General features: G+C 37.0%; 3 protein-coding genes across 4 annotated transcripts; 1 reads left to right on the top strand and 2 right to left on the bottom strand.

Annotated features, from left to right (window-relative positions):
• Positions 1-380: 380 nt before the first annotated feature.
• foxr1 (forkhead box R1) lies at positions 381-6421 on the top strand. The gene is made up of 6 exons (XM_065284126.2): positions 381-688; positions 770-877; positions 3041-3264; positions 3406-3674; positions 5278-5510; positions 5588-6421. The coding sequence occupies exons 1-6, from the start codon at positions 568-570 to the stop codon at positions 5614-5616; spliced, it is 984 nt and encodes a 327-aa protein (XP_065140198.1). The 5' UTR covers positions 381-567; the 3' UTR covers positions 5617-6421.
• A 200-nt stretch (positions 6422-6621) lies between these two features.
• Positions 6622-8679, bottom strand: tmem107 (transmembrane protein 107). The gene is made up of 5 exons (XM_065284125.2): positions 8436-8679; positions 8292-8359; positions 8098-8198; positions 7902-7998; positions 6622-7337 (listed from the first exon to the last, which is right to left on the bottom strand). Exons 1-5 carry the CDS (start codon positions 8520-8522, stop codon positions 7289-7291), a joined length of 402 nt encoding a protein of 133 aa, XP_065140197.1. The 5' UTR covers positions 8523-8679; the 3' UTR covers positions 6622-7288.
• Positions 8680-9791: 1112 nt separating this feature from the next.
• On the bottom strand, positions 9792-20280 carry aurkb (aurora kinase B). Of its 2 annotated transcripts, none has more exons than XM_065284121.1 (9): positions 20194-20280; positions 19897-19935; positions 19667-19730; positions 15342-15375; positions 14948-15136; positions 14729-14867; positions 10697-10845; positions 10443-10617; positions 9792-10331 (listed from the first exon to the last, which is right to left on the bottom strand). In XM_065284121.1, exons 1-9 carry the CDS (start codon positions 20197-20199, stop codon positions 10149-10151), a joined length of 978 nt encoding a protein of 325 aa, XP_065140193.1. In that variant the 5' UTR covers positions 20200-20280; the 3' UTR covers positions 9792-10148. The 2 variants fall into 2 exon arrangements, with proteins under 2 accessions (XP_065140193.1, XP_065140194.1); XM_065284122.1 differs by lacking the exon at positions 20194-20280 and adding an exon at positions 20051-20117.
• Between the last annotated feature and the right edge of the window lie 307 nt (positions 20281-20587).

Genomic DNA, 20587 nt, shown 5'->3' with positions numbered 1-20587 from the left:
TATTGTATGTATAAGTATAACAAGTATTAATTATAAGTTATTAGAAAATATATTTATGTTATGTTTACAGTTTTGCGGCATACAAAGTTTTTCTTTTAATGGGAAGTATAAATGCTTTAAAATATATTTATTTTAAAAATATACAAAAATGGACAAAAAATATATATTGGTGAAAAATATTTTTTGTAAACATATATAATCGAAAAAATATATTTAAAATTATATTATAAAACCATGTTTTTGTCATTATGCTACTATTAGCAAAACCATGGTTTTACTACACTATAACATGTTTTTATTTTTATTTAACTGTAGTAAAATCATTGTTAATTTTCATTAGAGACGAGTTTTAAGTAAAACATATTCTAAATCCGAGTTGTCCGATAGCTTTATTAAAGCACTCTTGTTTGCTAATAATGAAGCAGACACTTAATGATTTCCACCTGTCATGATAATAGACAAAATAGCGATTAAGCTCTTTCTTGACCTGACTACAGCATTATTTTGTTGAATAAAAGGAAAACAGGTCTGAAATCGTAGTTTTTACTGAACCACGCACTCGACGAAATGTATTTACATCTTCAATCGAAAAGTAGATTTCACGAGCTTCATTTAACCACAGCTTTGCATGACTGGGATATGAACGAGGAAATCAAATTAACCACGACAACTGATCAATATTATCAGGGTAAAATCACTTACAAATAACAAATGATGCAGTCGAGTCAGTTTTTCAACATCGTGAGAATATGTTGTTGTGGTTTTCTAGATGAGAAACGGAGCGATCAGTATTTGGCGCAGTGGCATTACGCGAGAATCTCGAGGAGATCTTTACCAGCGACAGACGCGACGTCACATTACCCAACCAATGACAAAGGTGCGTCTACTCATTCAGACCTAAAAAACTATCAAACGTTTTAGAAGCAAATCAAACTAAACAATGAGTATGAAATGTCTTTATATAAATACATGAATTTTCAAGAAACTTTATAGATCCCTGTTTGGGTTGTGATAAAGATCTGTACGGAAATATAAAAAACAACTTCTGCTGTTTGTATTCTTATTATCCTTATATATCATTTGATCCTATCCTATTAGTATACAATATGTGACTTAATTGGGTAAAGTCTCATAGTGTGGCTTCTCAGACAGGGCTTATCCTAGTCCCAGACTAAAATGTATGTTTGAGCTGCCTTAATTTAAAGGTGCCAAAGAATGCATTGAAATAATGTTAACTCATTCCCCGCCAGCCTTTTTTTTTTTTTTAAGTTGCCCGCCAGCATTTTTGTAATTTTCACAAAATGCCTTTTAGGAAAATGTTCTTCTATAAATATATAAACATACAAATATATCAAATGAAAGAACAGACCCTCTGCTTTCAAACAAACTAAACGAAAAATTTTTATCCTATCTTCATTTGTTCTCTTTTTTTCTCTCCTCTCAAATATGTGTAGGTTTCTTCAAAAATACCAAATTTTGAGCAAAAAGCTAAAATAATTGCATTTTTGTAAAGGAATTTTGTTAGAGACCAGATTCCGAATGATTATCAAAACATACAAAGAGTTTAAAATTAATCCAATTTATTTTTGCTTCGTTTTTTTATAAATTGGATAAGAGCGCCATCTAGTGGATAATAGCAGAATAACAAATTAACATAAAAATGCGTCAGGAAAGCATAATTGTTTTCTCTTAATTGATGAGATAAATTGGGAGATATTTAAATGGTTCTCTTATATCGAAGTTGTGTGGCTTTATTAAAGGAGTACTGCACTTTAAAGATGGGGTCCATTGACTTATACTTAAATACTATGGTAAATGGGCCCCATCTTTAAAGTGGACTACTTCTTTAAGTGCAAAAATGATCCAGAGACGGTTTTCCATGTCCATATACAACCCTGCGATTCGCCTTTAGAATGAAATCGTCTATATCATTATTTGAAAGGGTCATGAATAATAATGTTGAGCTCTGCTCTGATTGGCTGTTTCTCAGAGCAGCTCCTTCAGTAGCTCTGTGTGTGTGTAAACAGATTTTATATGTTTGAGTATGAGCATCAGATGATTTTGAGGAATAATCAATTGTTTGTAGATTGTTAATGGATGTTTCTGAGTGGTAAATTTGTGGGTTTTTTCAGTATTGACCTACAAAACATAACTGTAACATCAATAGTAGAACTTCAGCCTAAACGCTAGCATATAGCATTAACTAGCATATAGAGCTAACACAGCAGTCACAACTTTGTTTTTAGCATTTTAGCTACTACGGCACCTTTAAAAACATCTTGCATTGACACATCTCTCTATATATTTATCAGTGTCATTGTTTTGTCTCAAGATGCACACCAGTAAGTTTTTTTTATTTGTAAGGTATTTTGTAAAAACTACTGAAATGTCTTAATATAACTAACGTATAGTCCTGGATTAATCTAAACCCTGTCCAGGGAACTGACCCTTTATCTAATTATGAGATTCAGAGCACCAGTCACCAATTTCAATACATACAGTAAACACAGTGTTCCTGTTGACCTTACTCAAGTCAATATTAACGATATCAAGGTTATATTTACATTATGTTAGAAGATTCTGGGGCAGTTAACTGGACAGGGTTTAGATTAAGCCAGGACTAGGCCTAGTTATATAAGGAGATTTAAAGAGCCCTTAACAAAAAAACATTACTGCTGTGCATCTTGAGACAAAACAATGGCACTGATATAGGCTATGCTATGTCGGTGCAAGCTATTTTAGTCAGGACAACTCAAACATGCATTATAGTTTGGTACTAGGCTCGAGTCCTGCCTTTAATGTAGAAAACAAAAAATAACATTAGCTGCTTAATAATTTCTTAAAATATCCTGCAAAAACAGTGCACCCATAATTAATGAAACAATGAGGTTACTCTGCTATTAAACACAGTGGTAAAGTTGAAAAATCATACATCTGTTTAAGATCACATTGAGACCAGAAAAGTTTATTATAAAAGGACTCCTTAGTGAAATGTTAATGTTCATTTCAAATGTGCTCTTCTGTCTTGTTTCTTCTAAAGAGCCTGAAATTCAACCTAACCTATGGTTGATGGTGAACCCCAGTTTAGCCTGTGCTATAAAATATCCTGACAGTTATCCAAAAGCACCAACACCCCCAAAACCAACTACTACGCTAAGATCCACCACACCCGTTCTACATCAAAGTTTGCACCCAGTGATGCTGCCTGATGAGACCTGTCTGAATGAGTCAGTACACGACACCTCCCTCTCCAGCGAGTATCAGGTATGACTAAAGGATTATCGCCGTTTTGCATTGTTCAAAATATGGCAAGCAAATGCAGTTTTGATAATCTGTATCTGGGAGAAATGCACTTTTTTTTATAAGATTCTCTGCAAATTTAGTTCTCTGTTTTCCTTCACCCAGTTAACGGATGAAGACGATGCTTCCTCTGTAGACGTGCCCGTTTGTCGTAAGGTGAAAGGTACGCAGCGGGGCAGGGCACCCAAAGGCACCACTCGCAAGATTGGTCTTATGCAGAACAGAAGACTTCAGAGAGCCCTGCAGGACAGCGTCAATCTGAAAAGTGGGGCATGGCCGAGGCCACCTGTTAACTACTGCATCCTTATTGCCATGGCGCTCAGCAGCAGTCGTACCGGGAGTCTTAACGTACAGCAGATCTACAACTTCACCAGGTCCTTAAGCTCATGTATATATTTATTATTTAGCAGTGGTTGCTTAAGCAAAACGCTACATGTGACCCTTCTGTTTAAATACCGGACACAAATAAAGACTAGAATATCACTGCTTCGGGCCCTTTTTTGGGGGCAGTAAACTACCACTCCAAATATACCAAACAATGCCATAGAATGCCTTTTTTGGCTGTATTCCCGAAAAAAAAAGAAAAAAAAAAACGCTGAAATCAGCATAAAGTGGTCTTAGCATGGTTTTGCTGATGTTGCAAGCTGGTCTAGCTGTGTCACTTTTTAGCTGGATTTTTCAATAGTTCCATAAAAAAACACAGGTCAAAGGTTAGGGAACAGTGTTGGGGGTAACACATTACAAGTAACGCGCATTACGTAATAATATTACTATCGAAGTAACAAATAAAGTAACGCATTACTTTATAAATGTACACATTAATTAAAATAATGTACTGAATTAAAGCGAACATATTAACGTAGAATTACGCGCTCTGTGCGCCTGAGCGGGAACAGTTTGAGTCAGAAACTGAGATGGCAGGCCAGAGCTTGACATTTTTGTGATCATAAAAAACACCTGCAAGGCCTGAAAAAGATCAAGCCTTAGCAAAGTAAGAAAAAGTAATGCAAAAGTAACTTAAAAGTAATGTAAGCATTACTTTCCATGAAAAGTAACTAAGTAACGCAATTAGTTACTCTTTGGGGGGAGTAACTTAAAGGTTCAGTCTTTGTTCAGTTGAGAATAAATTATGTTTTTTGAGGAAAACATTGCAGGATTTTTCTCATTTTAATGGACTTTAATGGACCCCAACACTTAACAGTTTTAGTGCAGTTTAAAATTGCAGTTTCAAAGGACTCTAAACGATCCCAAACAAGGCATAAGGGTCTTGTCTAGCGAAACGATAAAAAAATAAAAAATATGCACTTTTAAACCACAACTTCTCTTCCTCCTCAGGCTGTGACAAGCCAGCGCGACCTCACGCAATTGCATAGTGATGTAGAAAGGTCATGTGTTACATATATGAAACGCACATTTGCGGACTATTTTAAACAATAAACTGACACAAAGACATTAATTAGTTTCATTCGACATACAACAACGTCGGAACGGTCCTCTTTCTCCACACTTGTAAACACTGGGGAGTAGTTTCGATACGTCATCCGTGACCTCTTGACGTGATGACGTATTACGTGAGGCCACGCTGGTGCGTCACACAGTTGGAGGAAGACGAGAAGTTGTGGTTTATAAGTGCATTTTTTTATTTTTATAAAAATGACAATCGTTTCACTAGATAAGAACCTTATGCCTCGTTTGGGATCGGGAGTCCTTTGAAACCGTAATTATAAGCTGCATTAAAACTGTTAAGTGTTGGGGTCCATTAAAATAAGAAAAATCCTGAAATGTTTTCCTCAAAAAAGATAATTTATTCTCGACTGAACAAAGAAAGACAATTGGATGACACGGGGGTGAGTTAATATCTGGATTTTTTTATAGAAAATTGATTAATCCTTTAATATTGTAATGCATTACTTTAAAAAAATACCATTTAAAGCCATCGTTTTAATAATTTGACTGACTACTTTTCTCTGTCTCTAGAGAGCACTTCCCGTTTTTCATCACCGCTCCAGATGGTTGGAAAAACACAATCCGCCATAACCTGTGTTTCAGCAACAGTTTCAAAAAGACCCCACAGCAGGTATCTGGCGATGGGAAGAGGAAGTCGTGTCTGTGGCATCTCACCTTGGATGGCCGACAGAGACTCAAGGATGAGATCCACACTCTTACAGCGGATTCCTTCAGAATGCTGAAGAGGAGCATGAACTACCCAGGTGAGGCTTTCAATATAAAAGGTGATGCAGTTCAATATGTAAAAATCTTTACTTTGGATTATGTGCATTTTTTACAGATATGATTAAAGCATTGTTACATCTGTGATTCTGTTGACCACTGACATTTGAGATTTCATCAGGTTGGAGAAGTGAACCTCCTCGAATTTGTTTTCCACTCTGTATACTTGTAAATGCACTTTTATTTCATAATGTTATATTCTTCTTGTATGTTTTCTTTACTAAAACACTTTCTTTTCTTTGCATAAAATCTAAATAAAATGCATCAAAGTATTATTGTAGTTTTCTGTCCCAACCACAAGAGGGCAGCATAGCATAACTGTGTTTGTTTCTTCCATACAGTGTCACTGTTAGGAAAAATGACATGACTGGTAATATTTTCAATCAAATACAGTCATGTTTTCAGGTTTAACAAGTATGCTGATGTCAGTGTTTAGCAAGTCATAATACATGAGCTTTCACTCCAGTGATATTTAACCAAGTTCATTCTGAAAATCTTAAAGGGGACATACAGTAGGAAAATTTGACTTTTCATGTTTAAGTGCTATAATTGAGTCCCCAATGTTTCTATCAACCTAGAAAATTTGATAAAGATCAACCCAGTAACTTAGTTTTGGTAAACCATTCTCTGCAAGCATGTGAAAAAATAGCTCCTTGTGATGTCAGAAGGGGATAATACCGCCCTTTAATCTGCACCCTTTAATCTGCACTATCCATTCCAACCACGACAGAGGTTCAATTTTAACAAACCACCATTATGGCGATCAGTGTTTACATTTCATCAGCTCATTTGCATTTAACTATCCTATGTTTGAGGTCAAATTGACCCCAAAGCTACTTTGACATCTCTGAAAAATATGCTAATTGACTTTTTGCATTTTTTTTTCTTTTGACTTGTTCCTTTTAGTCACTTTGGATACGTGTCTGCCCTGTCAACATTTAAAGTGGATCAAAAAAGTTAATCAAAGATGTCCTAAGACAAGAACAGGTCTGGGTATTGGTTTTTAAGACCACTTGTTTTGATCCACTTCAAATGTTGACTAGTGTATATATAATGTACATACTGTAAAAATGATCTAATGAGTGATTTTTTTACTATTAATGTGTGGAAAAACTGGTAAAACTATTCTCAAATAAAATAAGTGTTATATATTATTTTCATTACTATTTTGACTTTTTTACTACACTTAATTTATGTGCTACAAAAGATGTGTTTTCACAGAAATTAATCTAAATAAATAACTTTGTAAGAAAAACATAACTATATTTTAATATACACATTTTATTTTAAATTTGAAGTTATTTAGCATATATTAAACTATTGGGTCAATTTGACCCCAAACATTAAAAGCTAACATGCTATAATAAATGATCTGTGGGGTATTTTGAGCTAAAACTTTCAATACGCACTCTGGGGACACCAAAGATTTATTTCACATCTTAAAGTCTCATACAGTACGTCTCCTTTAACCAAATTCATTCTGAATGTTACATTTTACTGTTCATTTCTCTGAGCTTATGAGAATGCTCCATTTACTCCAAAGGCCATGCCCGTTCTGTATTGTCCTGCAATGGTGCAAAAACGCTGTGATACATTTCGTAACATTCCTAAATGTAGGAAAAATATGCAACATGCATTTCCTATAATGCACTAACAGTCCTTTAACCAGAAGATTCATTCAAGATCACTGAACTTTTTTATGATACAAAAGAATCAGTCTCTTTTCAGGGATCTTCAAGGGTCGGTGCAGAAGACTATTTTACTTCCATGAAATGAGCAGCACCAACTCCAAAACTGCTGGAACCACACTGTGACAGACAGACAGACAATATTCAATCTCCTTCAACATTAAAGGGGACACATCATAAAAATCTGACTTTTCCATGTTTAAGTGCTATAGTTGGATCCCCAGTGCTTCTATCAACCTAAATGTAAGAAATAACAACAAAGTAACCTAGTTTTGGTAAACCATCCTCTGCAAGCATGTAAAAAAATAGGTCATTGAAATTTGGCTCCCCTTGTGATGTCAGAAGGGGATAACACCACCCCTTAATCTGCATTATCCAACCACGGCACTGCCATTTAGTGCAGAGATCAACTCATTTGCATTTTAAAGGATTTTAACATGTTGTAATAAATTATCTATATGGTATTTTGAGCTAAAACTTGACATATGTAATCTGGGGACACCAAAGATTTATTTGACATCTTAACAAAGCCTTGTGAAATGTCCCTTTAATACTCAAGTGCCTCAAATATTGTCAAATATTTACTTGCATTTTCATTTTGGCCGTTTTTTAAGTAACCAAAGAAAATAAAGCTTGTGAAATACAGCTTCTTCATAACCTTCAAAATCGCAACTGAACACAGACCTGCAGAGACTGAATATGATCCAGATCGTCCAGCAGGGCCACTGCTGAAACACAAACAGAGACAAACTGACGGATGCGCTGGAATGAGCGACCAGAGCTGATGAGATGTTCAGAAAAACATTGGAGATATCCTGAAATAACGTTACTCATGTTGGTTTATCATTTGCTCTTCTTGATTATGCAAATTTAAGGATACACAGAAGGCTCTGATTACTGTTGAACATTGAGACTCCAGAGAAGAATCCAGCCAATTCAACAGCAAGCAAACCCAGTGTTACAGACAGAGCCACAACAATCCTGACAGAGGGACAGATCACTATCATCAGAAAATCATATTACATATTTAACAATAATCCTCCCATATAAAAAAGAATTTGTGTGTGTATCTACCGCGTATCTTCTGTCTTGAACTGTTCTTCAGTAAACTCCAGTGGTAGACATGACTTAACATTGTTGTCCTGTAAAACAGAAAACCATGATACACTGATATCTGCATATCCCGTTACAACATCTGTGAAGTGTGTGGCGTCTCACCCGCGACCAGAATATAGTGATGATGATGACCAGGTGCGCGCTCAGCGTGAGAAACCGCGCAGGCACGAGATTCTTCAATGCAGACATTCCAGCTTGACCTGTGAACAAACCGTGTCGTTCATCTATGTCGCTAATCTCTTAAAACTTTATACCTGTCGTTATCAACTTTAAAAGCACTGTGATATTAACACTCGTGCACAGAAAGGGACGCGCTCACGCGCACTTCCCCGTTACTACAGCAACAGCTTCCTCACTACCGCACGAGCTGCGCGGCGCTGATATGATATCGCCCCCTGCCGGCGCGGAGACACACAGCGGCAGTCACAAGAATGAAATCTAGGCCACAAGCCACGACTGAATTTTGGATTTAAGAAAGACCAATGTAAAAATACTTAAAACTGTGCATAAAACAGTCCTTCAGTGAAAAGTATTTTATGCGTCGTCACATCAAAAGGTCACGGATGACGTATGCAAAACTAACACTTCAGTGTGGAGAAAGAGGACCGTTCCGACGTTGATGTATGTGAAATTATGCTAATTAATGTCAGTTTATTGTTTAAAATGGTCCACAAATGTGCGTTTCACATATGTAACGCGTGACCTTTCCGCGTGCTTACACAATGACGTGAGGTCGCGCTGGCGCATCACACAGCTAGTGCAAGACAAGAAGTTGTAATTTAAAAGTGCATATTTTTTATTTTTCTTGCTAAAAATGACAACCGTTTCGCTAGATATAATTCTAATGCACTTGTTGAGATCATTTAGAGCCATTTGAAGCCGTGTTGAAATTGCAATTTTAACCTGCACTTAAAATTTAAATTGTTGGAGTCCAATAAAGTCTATTAAAATGAGAAAAATCCTGGAATGAAAAAAAACCTAATTTCTTCTGGATTGAACAAAGAAAGACAAACATTTTGGATAACACGGTGGTGAGAATTCTTTTTTTTTTTTTTTAAAGAAAATTAAGCAAACCTTTAATAATAAAATAATAAGTAAATTTGTCTGGCTAAATCCAGGTTAAAGTCTATCATCGTCGGCCTCCAAAACAGATTTTAATCTTTGACATGGCCTTAGTCGATATTTAAGTTAATTTTCACAAATTTTCTTTACATTGTCAAATGTGATAAAAACAAACAATATTGTAATAATGACCAGGATTTAAATAAGTATTTATGAAAAATAGTATAAACAGTAGTAAAGCTGTAAAGAACAAATCGATAATCATTACCATAATAAACCAAAAGCATGTTACTGCTTAAAATGAGCATTTATGAAACATCCTGAAATAAAAATTTCATCAGGTACTTCTGACTTTGAATACAGCAGTTTGTAAATCAAATGTCACAGCACAAAACATATTTAAAACCTTTTATGTTTCTAAGCATAAACACATTTACAAGCAAAAGGATACAGAAAGACAGAAAACACACGAATAACAACAGAACTGAAACCAAAGACATCTACAACTTTAAAAGGAGCATAAAGGTGAAAAATAATACATTTAATACATAAGTTTGTTTGTTTATATCAAACAGCTCAGTCAGGATGCCAATCGAGAAGCATCATTAAATAACCGACACCACCTCGTGTTGAACAGACAGAGGATGAAGCCCTAAATCAGGCGTTTCTGACACTTATAGATGCAGAATTCTCCCTCGTGATCAGCAGATTCTGAACTGAAACAAACTGGATTCATCGTCGGGTTTGCTCGTGTCAGTGATGTGAGGCGGCCTGTGGGTTACAGACTGGGGGCAGAACTCTGCGGGAGTTTGCTTTCACCCACGGATGCTCCATTACGTTCCTGAGCGGCATACGCATGGTGGGACTGTGACGGAGCAGCTTAGATATCAGATCTCGAGCACCATCTGACACTACTTTAGGAAACTGAAGATCCACCTGTTAAAAAGCATGCATTGATTTTTGTATGAATGCATAAAGTAAAAATAATATTTTATATATACACACAATCATTGCCAAGCATGCCAAACCACAGAGGATCACACAGACCTTAGTAATTCGCTTGTATGTTTCAGTGTGGCTGGCCGTCTCAAACGGAGGATTTCCCACTAAACACTCGTAACACAGCACACCGATGCACCACAGGTCCACCTTTTCGTCATGAGTGTGACCTTCGATCATCTCAGGGGGCAGATAGTCCAGCGTGCCACACATGGTGCGCCGTCTAAAGCAAAACACAGGCTTACAGTAAACACTTTACTAGAGTCATAAAGCATTTGACTAAATAAGACGACGTTATTTACCTTAGTGATGGTGCATGGACAGACCAACCGAAGTCTGCGATTTTAAGTTCTCCTCTGAAGCCCAGCAAAAGGTTCTCTGGTTTAATATCTCTGTGAATGACTTTCTTCTCATGACAGTACTGAAGAGCATCAGCAATTTCCTCCATGTACTGCAGACAACATAACAGAGTAACCATGATGATAAATCCAATACTTGGTCATCACCCAAAAATTTTAATTCTTCTAATTTATCAAAATAACTTTTGTATTTAACAGACTAAGGGGCGGTTCACATTTCGCATCTAAATCCGTACGGAAAACACGACCGCCTGTTGGTTCTTGTAATTGGAATCCCCAAACAAAACCAAAGGGGATTTTGGGAGGACACATTAATATAAGGAGTATCTTACCAAAAATAGATCAAATTAAAAGATTGTTAACTGATTCCAACCTGGATTACATGTGTGTGACTGAAAGCTGGCTGTATCCATCCGTTCCTACAGACCTAATCAACATACCTGGCTTTAAGTGTTACAGGAGAGATAGGGACAAAAGGAGGGGTGGGGGGGTGCTATTATACATCAAAGATAAATTTAAGTGTGAGATAGTTAACATTGACTCGACATTGGAATGCCTGGGGCTAAATGTAATTCTGTCTGCAACAATGCAATTTAAATTAATCGTTATTTATAATCCACCTTCACATAGAGCAAATTTTGATGAAGATCTTAAGAGTCTCCTGTTGAATATTGATAATTGTACAGAATGTATAATAATGGGCGATTTCAATATAAATTGGCAGGAGAAAAATAACAGCAGAACAAAGCTGAAATCATTGATGGATAAGTTCAAATATAAGCAAATGATAAACAAACCTACAAGAATTACTAAACACAGCGAAACATTGATTGATTTGATTTTTGTAAATAGACCAGAAAGAATAACTAAAACTTATAATCTGATCACAGGGCTTAGTGACCATAACATGACATTAGCTGTTAGAAAGTTAACTAAAAAGCGTTTTATTAATCATAATAAAGCAGAGAATAAAATGAAAACAACAAGAATTCCCAAATCAAAAATAAATTCTTTCGAAAATGAGCTAAATCAAATTAATTGGAATAGTATTATCGCTGAGACGGATTTAAATGTGAGTGCATCCAAATTTGTCACTAAACTAAATGATGTAATAAATAAGTACACAAAAACCTGGACAAAAAAAACAAGGAAGTATTCTCTACCATGGTTTAACCACGACATTTGGCTAATGGCTAAAAAACGTGACCTTGCACTTAAAAAGTCCTTAAAATCTAGGAATAATATTGACCATCAAATCTTCACTGGTCTCAGGAACAAAGTCATAAGTGAGCTGCGTAAAGCAAAAACTAAATATTTTATAAAAATGATAGAAGATGCAAATGGAAGCAGCTCTAAACTATGGCAACATATAAATAAGTTGACAAATTCTAATAGGAAAAACCTTCAAATTATAGATTGCCTTAAAATTGATGATAATTATGTTACTGATAACCAGTTAATTGCAAATGAGCTAAACAAATACTTTGTCGAATCAGTTTACGATCTAGCTAAACCTTTCAAGGGCAAATTACCTCATGAGAATAAAGTTCAGCCTAGTAGTACAGATCTCTTACAAATCAGAGAAGTTTCGTGTGACAAAGTAAGGAAAATTATTGTCAAAATGAAAAATTCTACATCAAGAGACATACATAATCTCAATGTTTCTCTAATTAAAAAACATCTAAGCAGTTTGCTCGATCCCATTACTTATCTTATAAACCAGTCAATACAGACAAATACTTTTCCTCAGAGCTGGAAGACTGCTGTTATAACTCCAATTTATAAGTCAGGCGATAAAGATCAAGCCTGTAATTATAGGCCTATTTCCATCCTCCCTGTTGTTTCTAAAGTGCTGGAAAAAATTGTGGCGGAACAATTAATAGAACATCTTGAAAATAACAAATTGTTGCATGCCCAGCAGTTTGGGTTCAGACAAAAACACAGTACAGAAACAGCGAATTGCTTCTTGCTAGAACAGATTAAAGGCTCACTGGATAAAGGGAATGTCGTAGGCGCTGTGTTTTTAGATCTAAAGAAGGCCTTCGACACAGTGGACCACTGTATTTTATTACAGAAATTACAACATTTCCAACTTTCACCTGCAGCTCTCTCATGGTTTAAGTCATACCTGGAGGGTAGAGAACAATGTGTGAAAGTAGGAACCGTTAAATCCAACTTGAGTCTAAATGACTTAGGAGTGCCTCAAGGGTCAGTCTTAGGACCACTGTTGTTTTCAATGTATATAAATGATCTTCCAGATTGCTGTCAGGGTGTAAATTGCCAGCTTTATGCTGACGACACAGTTATCCATGTGTCAGCAAAAACAACTGCACTGGCTGGGCAGCAGTTAACACAGGCACTACATAACATCTCAAGATGGCTTCAGCTGTCTCATTTAACTTTAAACGTACAGAAAACTTTTTCAATGTGTTTTTCGATCAACCGGAGGTCCCCTGACAGCATCTTTGAGGTTCATTTAGACCAAGAACCCATTCAAGAGGTTCATGAAACTAAATATTTGGGAATTATTTTGGACAAACACTTGAAGTTTCAAAGTCAAGTAAACCATGTTTGCAAGAAAGTGAAATCAAACTTGAATTGTTTTCGTTTTATTAGAGGGCATTTGTCACATCACGCGGCTTTATTGTTTATGCATGTTATGGTTTTTTCGCATTTGTCATACTGTATTACGGCATGGTCACAGACATCAGCGTCCACTCTAAAACCAGTCACCTCTCTTTATAAACAGGCAATTAAGATATTTGATAAAAAACCTATGAGATGGCATCAGTGTGATATCATACAAAAACACAAGCTTTTTACTTTTGAAAATTTTATAAATTTTAGTGTTTTGAAATTGACTTTTAAATGTTTGAACAATTGTGTGTCACCACTGTTTTCGGGCCTCATGGAGAGGCGTCAGGGTTCTCTTAGACCCTCCACCAGAGCCTCAGCTAGTGGGGATTGTGTGCTCCCGAAGCTAAGAACATCTTTTGGACAATCTAGCTTCTCCTTTAGAGGGGCTACACTATGGAACTCTCTCCCCACTGGATTTAAACTGCAGACCAATATTAACATCTTTATCAGAGAGCTAAAACAGTGGCTTAAAACGGGCCAAAGTTGTTCTCATGTGTAACTGTGTTTGTTTAGTATACTGTGGTTTTAGTTTGTTTTTTAGTTGTAAAAGCCTCCTATGGACAGGTGTTGAAAATTAGCACACGTGCTATAACACTTAATACAATGCATCTGGTTCGTCCAATGTCTATTGCTATGTCCATATTAAATTAACTAAATAAAAAAAAATAAAAAAATAAAAAAAAAAAAAAAAAAAAAAAGTACTGAAGAGCATCAGCAATTTCCTCCATGTACTGCAGACAACATAACAGAGTAACCATGATGATAAATCCAATACTTGGTCATCACCCAAAAATTTTAATTCTTCTAATTTATCAAAATAACTTTTGTATTTAACAGACTAAGGGGCGGTTCACATTTCGCATCTAAATCCGTACGGAAAACACGACCGCCTGTTGGTTCTTGTCACATGACCTGCGGTGCGCTTGCAGCATTCTAGAAAGTTGAAATGTTTTTAACTCGATGCGGTGCGGACACGGCACACCGCTTCCATGATGAGCGTCCATACCGCATGTCTACATTTGAAATAACAAACCTGAGCACGCAAAAGATGCGAAATGTGAATCAACCCTAACGAAACTCACACAGGGTTAAAAAAACGTGAGGGTAAGCATACAGTTAATGGTACCCATTGAGTTTCATAGTAAAAAAAATGTATAATAATACTATGGCACTCAATAGGTACAGTCAACTGCATGCTTACCACCATTTATCAAAATAAACTCGTACTGGTTTAGAAATGTAAATGACATCAGAATTTTCATTTTTGGATGAGCAACCCCCTTTAACTCTACAAGAGAGACATTTGTGACATCACACATGTGCGTTTAGATCACTCACAGTAGCGGTGCGCTGGTCATCGAAACGTCCACAACGCTGAAGTTCCTTGTACATCTCTCCACGTGGAGCGTACTCCAAAACCAGATACACCCGAGAGGAATCGTGGAAATAGTTATAGAAGCGCAGAATATTTGGATGCCTGTTCACACAGATTTTTATGAATCAGTTTGAGTTGATCAAACACAGGACGATTAACAGCTTCTGAAGAGGATTACACACCTGAGATGAGATTGGATCTCAATTTCTCTTCTTAGCTGATGTTCTACGCCTTCTTTCTCCATTTGAGATTTGAACAGAACCTTTAGAGCCACGATCACCTTCAGCTTCCGCTCTCGTGCCAAGTACACATTCCCAAACTTTCCCTTTCCCAGTGGACGGCCGATGTCGAAGTCTTTAATGGTGAATTTTCTGAGGGAAGGAAAATAGAGGTTATCAAACACACTTTAACCCCATATGTAGACCATTGAATCTGAGGGTGAGGTGATGGGGTGGAGGAGAGATGCTAAAAACTGTCACAGGGCAAAGGACAGGGAAAGGTATATAGACCTCGTCAAGTTGATTACCGTGTTACCCTTAATTAGTTTAACTTTTATATAAAATAAATAAAACTTACTTTGAGTTGGACTTGACTGGAACTCTCCCAGGACCTAAAACAAATGCAAATCATTCAACATCAGCTTCTGTACAAACTTCAATATCAACTTAAAACTCAAACATCATGGTTATAGTGTCCTTTGTCCAACCGATATTTTGTATCCCGTTTTAATATATCCCGTCTCTATTGTTCACTTGTTTTGAGCGCTTCTGCCCAAAATACCTCGAGGGGATGGTCTATGGGCGATGGTCTAACCCTACATACAAATGTAAGGGCTTTCTCAGATGTTTAAAGGATTAGTCCATTTTCTTAAAAAAAATCCAGATAATTTACTCACCCCCATGTCATCCAAAATGTTGATGTCTTTCTTTGTTCAGTCGAGAAGAAATTAAGTTTTTTGAGGAAAACATTGCAGGATTTTTCTCATTTTAATGGACTTTAATAGAGCCCAACATTTAATACTCAACTCAACACTTAACAGTTTTTTTTCAACGGAGTTTCAAAGGACTATAAACGATCCCAAACGAGGCATAAGGGTCTTATCTAGCAAAACAATTGTCATTTTTCACAAGAAAAATAAAAAATATGCACTTTTAAACCACAACTTCTCGTCTAGATCCGGTTGTGATGCGCCAGCGTGACCCCACGCAATACGTCATGACGTCAAGAGGTCACAGAGGACGAACGCGAAACTACGGCCAAGTGTTTACAAGTGTTGAGAAAGAGGACCGTTCCTACGTTGTTGTATGTGAATGATGATAATTAATGTCTTTGTGTCAGTTTATTGTTTACAATGGTCCGCAAATGTGCGTTTCATATATGTAACACGTGACCTCCCTACGTCACTATGCATTTACGTTAGGTCACGCAGGAAAGGACCTAGACAAGAAGTTGTGGTTTAAAAGTGCATATTTTTTATTTTTCTTGTCAAAAATGACAATCGTTTTGCTAGATAAGACCCTAATGCCTCGTTTCGGATCATTTATAGTCCTTTGAAACTCCGTTGAAAAAAACTGTTAAGTGTTGAGTTGAGTATTAAATGTTGGGCTCTATTAAAGTCCATTAAAATGAGAAAAATCCTGCAATGTTTTCCTCAAAAAACATAATTTCTTCTCGGCTGAACAAAGAAAGACATCAACATTTTGGATGACATGGTGCGAGTAAATTATCTGGATTTTTCTTTTAAGAAAATGGAATATTCCTTTAAGAGCAATTGATGAAGTTCAAAATTTGGGAATTACAGTAGGTGTGTTTACATTAAGTTGACACCAAATGATGGTGGTATTGTAAAGCTAGAAACCACAGCAAATAAAACAAGGCACGCTTAGAAAACGGAGACATGACTGCATTTAGTTACGATTGGGCAAGTTATAAATTTACTAGCTGTGCAGCTTGTAATTGCCAAACTGAATGCTGTGCACAGAAGAAACGCAGATTTTTTTTTTGCAGGCACCAGCAGCAAGGGCATCACGACGACTTTGAGCCCCATATATGGTAAATCACATGTTCGCTATGCAAGAAATGATTCTGCAGATGCATATCCAGCTCCCATTATTCGCATTTACTCTATCGCATAAACCAGTGGTTCCCAAACTTTTTTCAGCATGTGGCCCCCCTCGTGTACGGTGGATTCCTTTGCGGCCCCCCAAAGAAAATTTGTGACAAAAACTGTTCTAAAACTCAACATTTTAATAAAAAAACATTAAATTATACAAAAAAAGTTGTGCTTTTGGTTAGTAGCCTTATTTTGTTAGGTTTAATTACACAGAATTCATGATAAATTAATGCATTTCATAAAATGTCATAAAACTGGTGCCCCCTGGCACCATCTTCCAGCCCCCAGTTTGAAAACCACTGGCATAAACCACCTCAAGTGAGCGTAATAACCTTTTTTGCAAATTAAAGGCGCTCTAAGCGAATAATGTGCGACGTCACTTCCTGTTGATGTTTGAACTGTTTTCAAACAGACAGAGCGTAGCTAACTCCTCCCTCTCCCTTCCGTGCTTTCATGAACGCGCCCAACTCCCACCCCCAAATCCTTCTTGTCGTTTATTGGCTGGAATACTTTGTTTTGTTTTGTGCTGCTAGGTTTGGCCATTTGTTGATATTGCCGTTTGTGAAGCCTGGGCTGTCTACAGAGATCGCGTTTTTTTTACAGTTTGATCAGCGGACAGGCAGCAAGCAGATAGTGAGGAGATGTTTCCGGTATGTAACAAAAAATGTTTTATGGTCTAAAACGCTTCAATTCGCTTAGAGCACCTTTAAGGGACTTGGCGTTTCCATCACTTCTTACGCGTTACTTGTTGGTGTTTCCAGAGTATGTATGTAAAGTTCTAGCTCAAAATACCATATAGATAATTTATTATAACATGTTAAAGGGACACTCCACTTTTTCTGAAAATAGGCTCATTTTTCAGCTCCCTTAGAGTTAAACATTTGATTTTTACCGTTTACACTGTAAACGGTAGCCGATCTCCGGATTTGGCGGTACCACTTTTAGCATAGTTTAGCATAATCCATTGAATCTGATTAGACCATTTACTTCACGCTCAAAAATAACCAAAGAGTTTGGATATTTTTCCCATTTAAAACTTGACTCTTCTGTAGTTACATCGTGTACGAAGACCGATGGAAAAAAAAGTTTCGATTTTCTAGGACGATATGGCTAGAAACTTTACTCTCATTCTGGCATAATAATCAAGGACTTTGCTGCCGTAACATGGCTGCAGCAGGCGCAATGATATTATGCAGTAGGGCTGCACGATGTGAGGAAAAGTTGCGATGTGCGATGACATTAAATAATGTTGCGATGACGATGCGAGTTGCGATAAACATTTTATATTTTTGCATGTTTTAGGGGCCATTCACATGTCGCGCCTAAAATGCGTGGAAAACGCTAGACACGTAGGTTATTGTCACATGACCTGCACGCTGCACTTGTGTCATTCTGAAAAGTTAAAATGTTTTTGAAAAGCCTGGAAAAACGAGCGAGTCGCACCGCGTGGGAGTCGCGACCTCGGCACTTCCAGAGCGCACATACATTTTAAATAATGAACTTGAGAGCACAATAGACGCAATATGTGAATCACCGCTTCCACAGTACCGGTGTTTGCGGCGTCATCTCTCCTAAATCCAAAATAATTCCATGATATAGCTGAAGTGCTGTTCCTTTTCACCACAAGGTTTTCGTCTGACAACACATTTTCCTCATTCTTCTCTCCTTTCTTCACCATCGTTTTTGCTAACAGGCACAGCGTCACAACTGACACCTCTCACAAATCAATCTGAGCGTAGCTGACTTGGGGGTTCCCCTGATTGGCCTAATAGCATGAACGCGCAAACCATCCGTGCGTCCCAAACTGCCTACTTCCATACTATATAGTATGCAAAGAGTACGAGAAGTAGTGCTTTTCGCCTACTATATAGTATGGAAGAATGCGGTTTGGAACGCAGGGCAAAACGTGATAGGTCAAAAGTTTATTACATGCGCTTATCGTTTTCCCTTCATTCACCGCGTCAAGGCTGTCTGTTGCGATGTGTTCATCGCGTGAGTTCATATCGCGATGACGATGAAAATTCGATGTATCGTTCAGCCCTATTATGCAGTGCCCAAAAATAGTCCCGGCTATTAAAAATGACCAAGGTGACTGACTATTTTCGGGCGCTGCCATTTTGAGCGTGATGCTAATGGTGTAACCAGATTCAATGGATTATGCTAAGCTATGCTAAAAGTGGTGCCGCCAGACCCGGAGATCAGCTGAATGGATTTCAAAACGGTAAAAATCATATGTTTAACTCTAGGGGAGCTGGAAAATTAGCATATTTTCAAAAAAGAGGAGTGTTCCTTTAAAATTGACACTTTGTAGGTGTGAGCAAAAATTAGCTGTTTTTGAGCATGTTCTAATATGCAAATGAGCTGATCTCTGCACTAAATGGCAGTGCCGTGGCTGGAGAATGCAGATTAAGGGGCGGTATTATCCCCTTCTGACACCACAAAGGGATCCAAATTTCAATTACTTTTTTGTAAACCATTCTCTGCAAGCATGTAAAACTTAAGTTACTGGGTTTATCTTTATAAAAGAATTTTAAGTTAATAGAAGCTATAGGTACCCAACATAGCACTTAAACATGGCAAGTCAGATTTTCATGATATGTCCCCTTTAAAATTTGTATCGGCAAAAAAAAAAAAAAAGGCTCTAACCAGCGTAATAAAACAGACTAGGCCAAACTAACCCAGGTTGGATTAGTCCTGTTTTGTCTACTTGAAACTTCCTTTGCAAATCAGAGTTTGTTAATATATTTTAGTGCAACTACTGATGTGTTCATACGTGAAGATGTTTTACCTGTAATGGTGTGCGTGTCTGCAGACAAATTCATCCCAACTCGAAGCGGACCAAGGCTTGATGGCTAAACAACAGCATAAACACACCATCATTACCATTACCACTACTACTAACCACATATTCATCACCACAGCGTGTGATCACTTTAAAATTACACTAAATTAGCTTGATTTAACTCTTTTATAAAAGTTACATTAATTAAAATAAATAACAATGAATGGTTAAGTTACCTGCGTGTGACCAGCTTGCGGCTGCATGTTTTCTTTATTCTGATAAAACACGTCATACTTAACATTAGTTGCGTGAACAAAACCCGTAGCTGACTGAATACTAACACAGTTAAACACAAAACAGTCGTTATAAGAGTAAAACACAAATACTAACTCAATCGGTGTACAGACATGAGGGCGATGTTCAAGCGATGTTATATATGTAAGTATCTTGCGCTACACTAAAACAACATTTGCCTTACACAATAATATATACGTATACATTTTCTCAGGATGATTAATATTGGATTATTTTACCTGCATGATGATAAATATTGTATTCCAGATACCCTACGTTTATTCTTCCGTTTCGCTCCAACCGCCTGGATTTAAAATGAAAACCCTTCTCTATTATTGGCCCAAGCGCATCACAGCGCTCGCTGATTGGCCCAAAAACACGAAGCCTGATTGGCTGAGTACTTGTCAATCACTGAGGCTCCTCCCTGTTATAGTCGCGCATGCGTTTTGACTCCAAATAATGATTGGAGCTCCTTTTTAGTTGTTGTCATTACATACTTGAATCACTTTTTTATAAGTATTTGTTATTTGTTGTTATTTGCATTATTATGAATATTCCCAGGACTAATTTCCTTGCTCATTCTGTAACTTCTTCACTATTTGTGAAGAATATAGCCCATCCATCCAGTCCAGT

The sequence above is a fragment of the Paramisgurnus dabryanus genome, chromosome 5 (assembly GCF_030506205.2).
Source record: "Paramisgurnus dabryanus chromosome 5, PD_genome_1.1, whole genome shotgun sequence".
In the NCBI taxonomy this organism is placed as follows: Eukaryota; Metazoa; Chordata; class Actinopteri; order Cypriniformes; family Cobitidae; genus Paramisgurnus; species Paramisgurnus dabryanus.
Note: the sequence above shows the minus strand (reverse complement) of the source record. Positions and strands in the feature narration are given on the sequence as shown.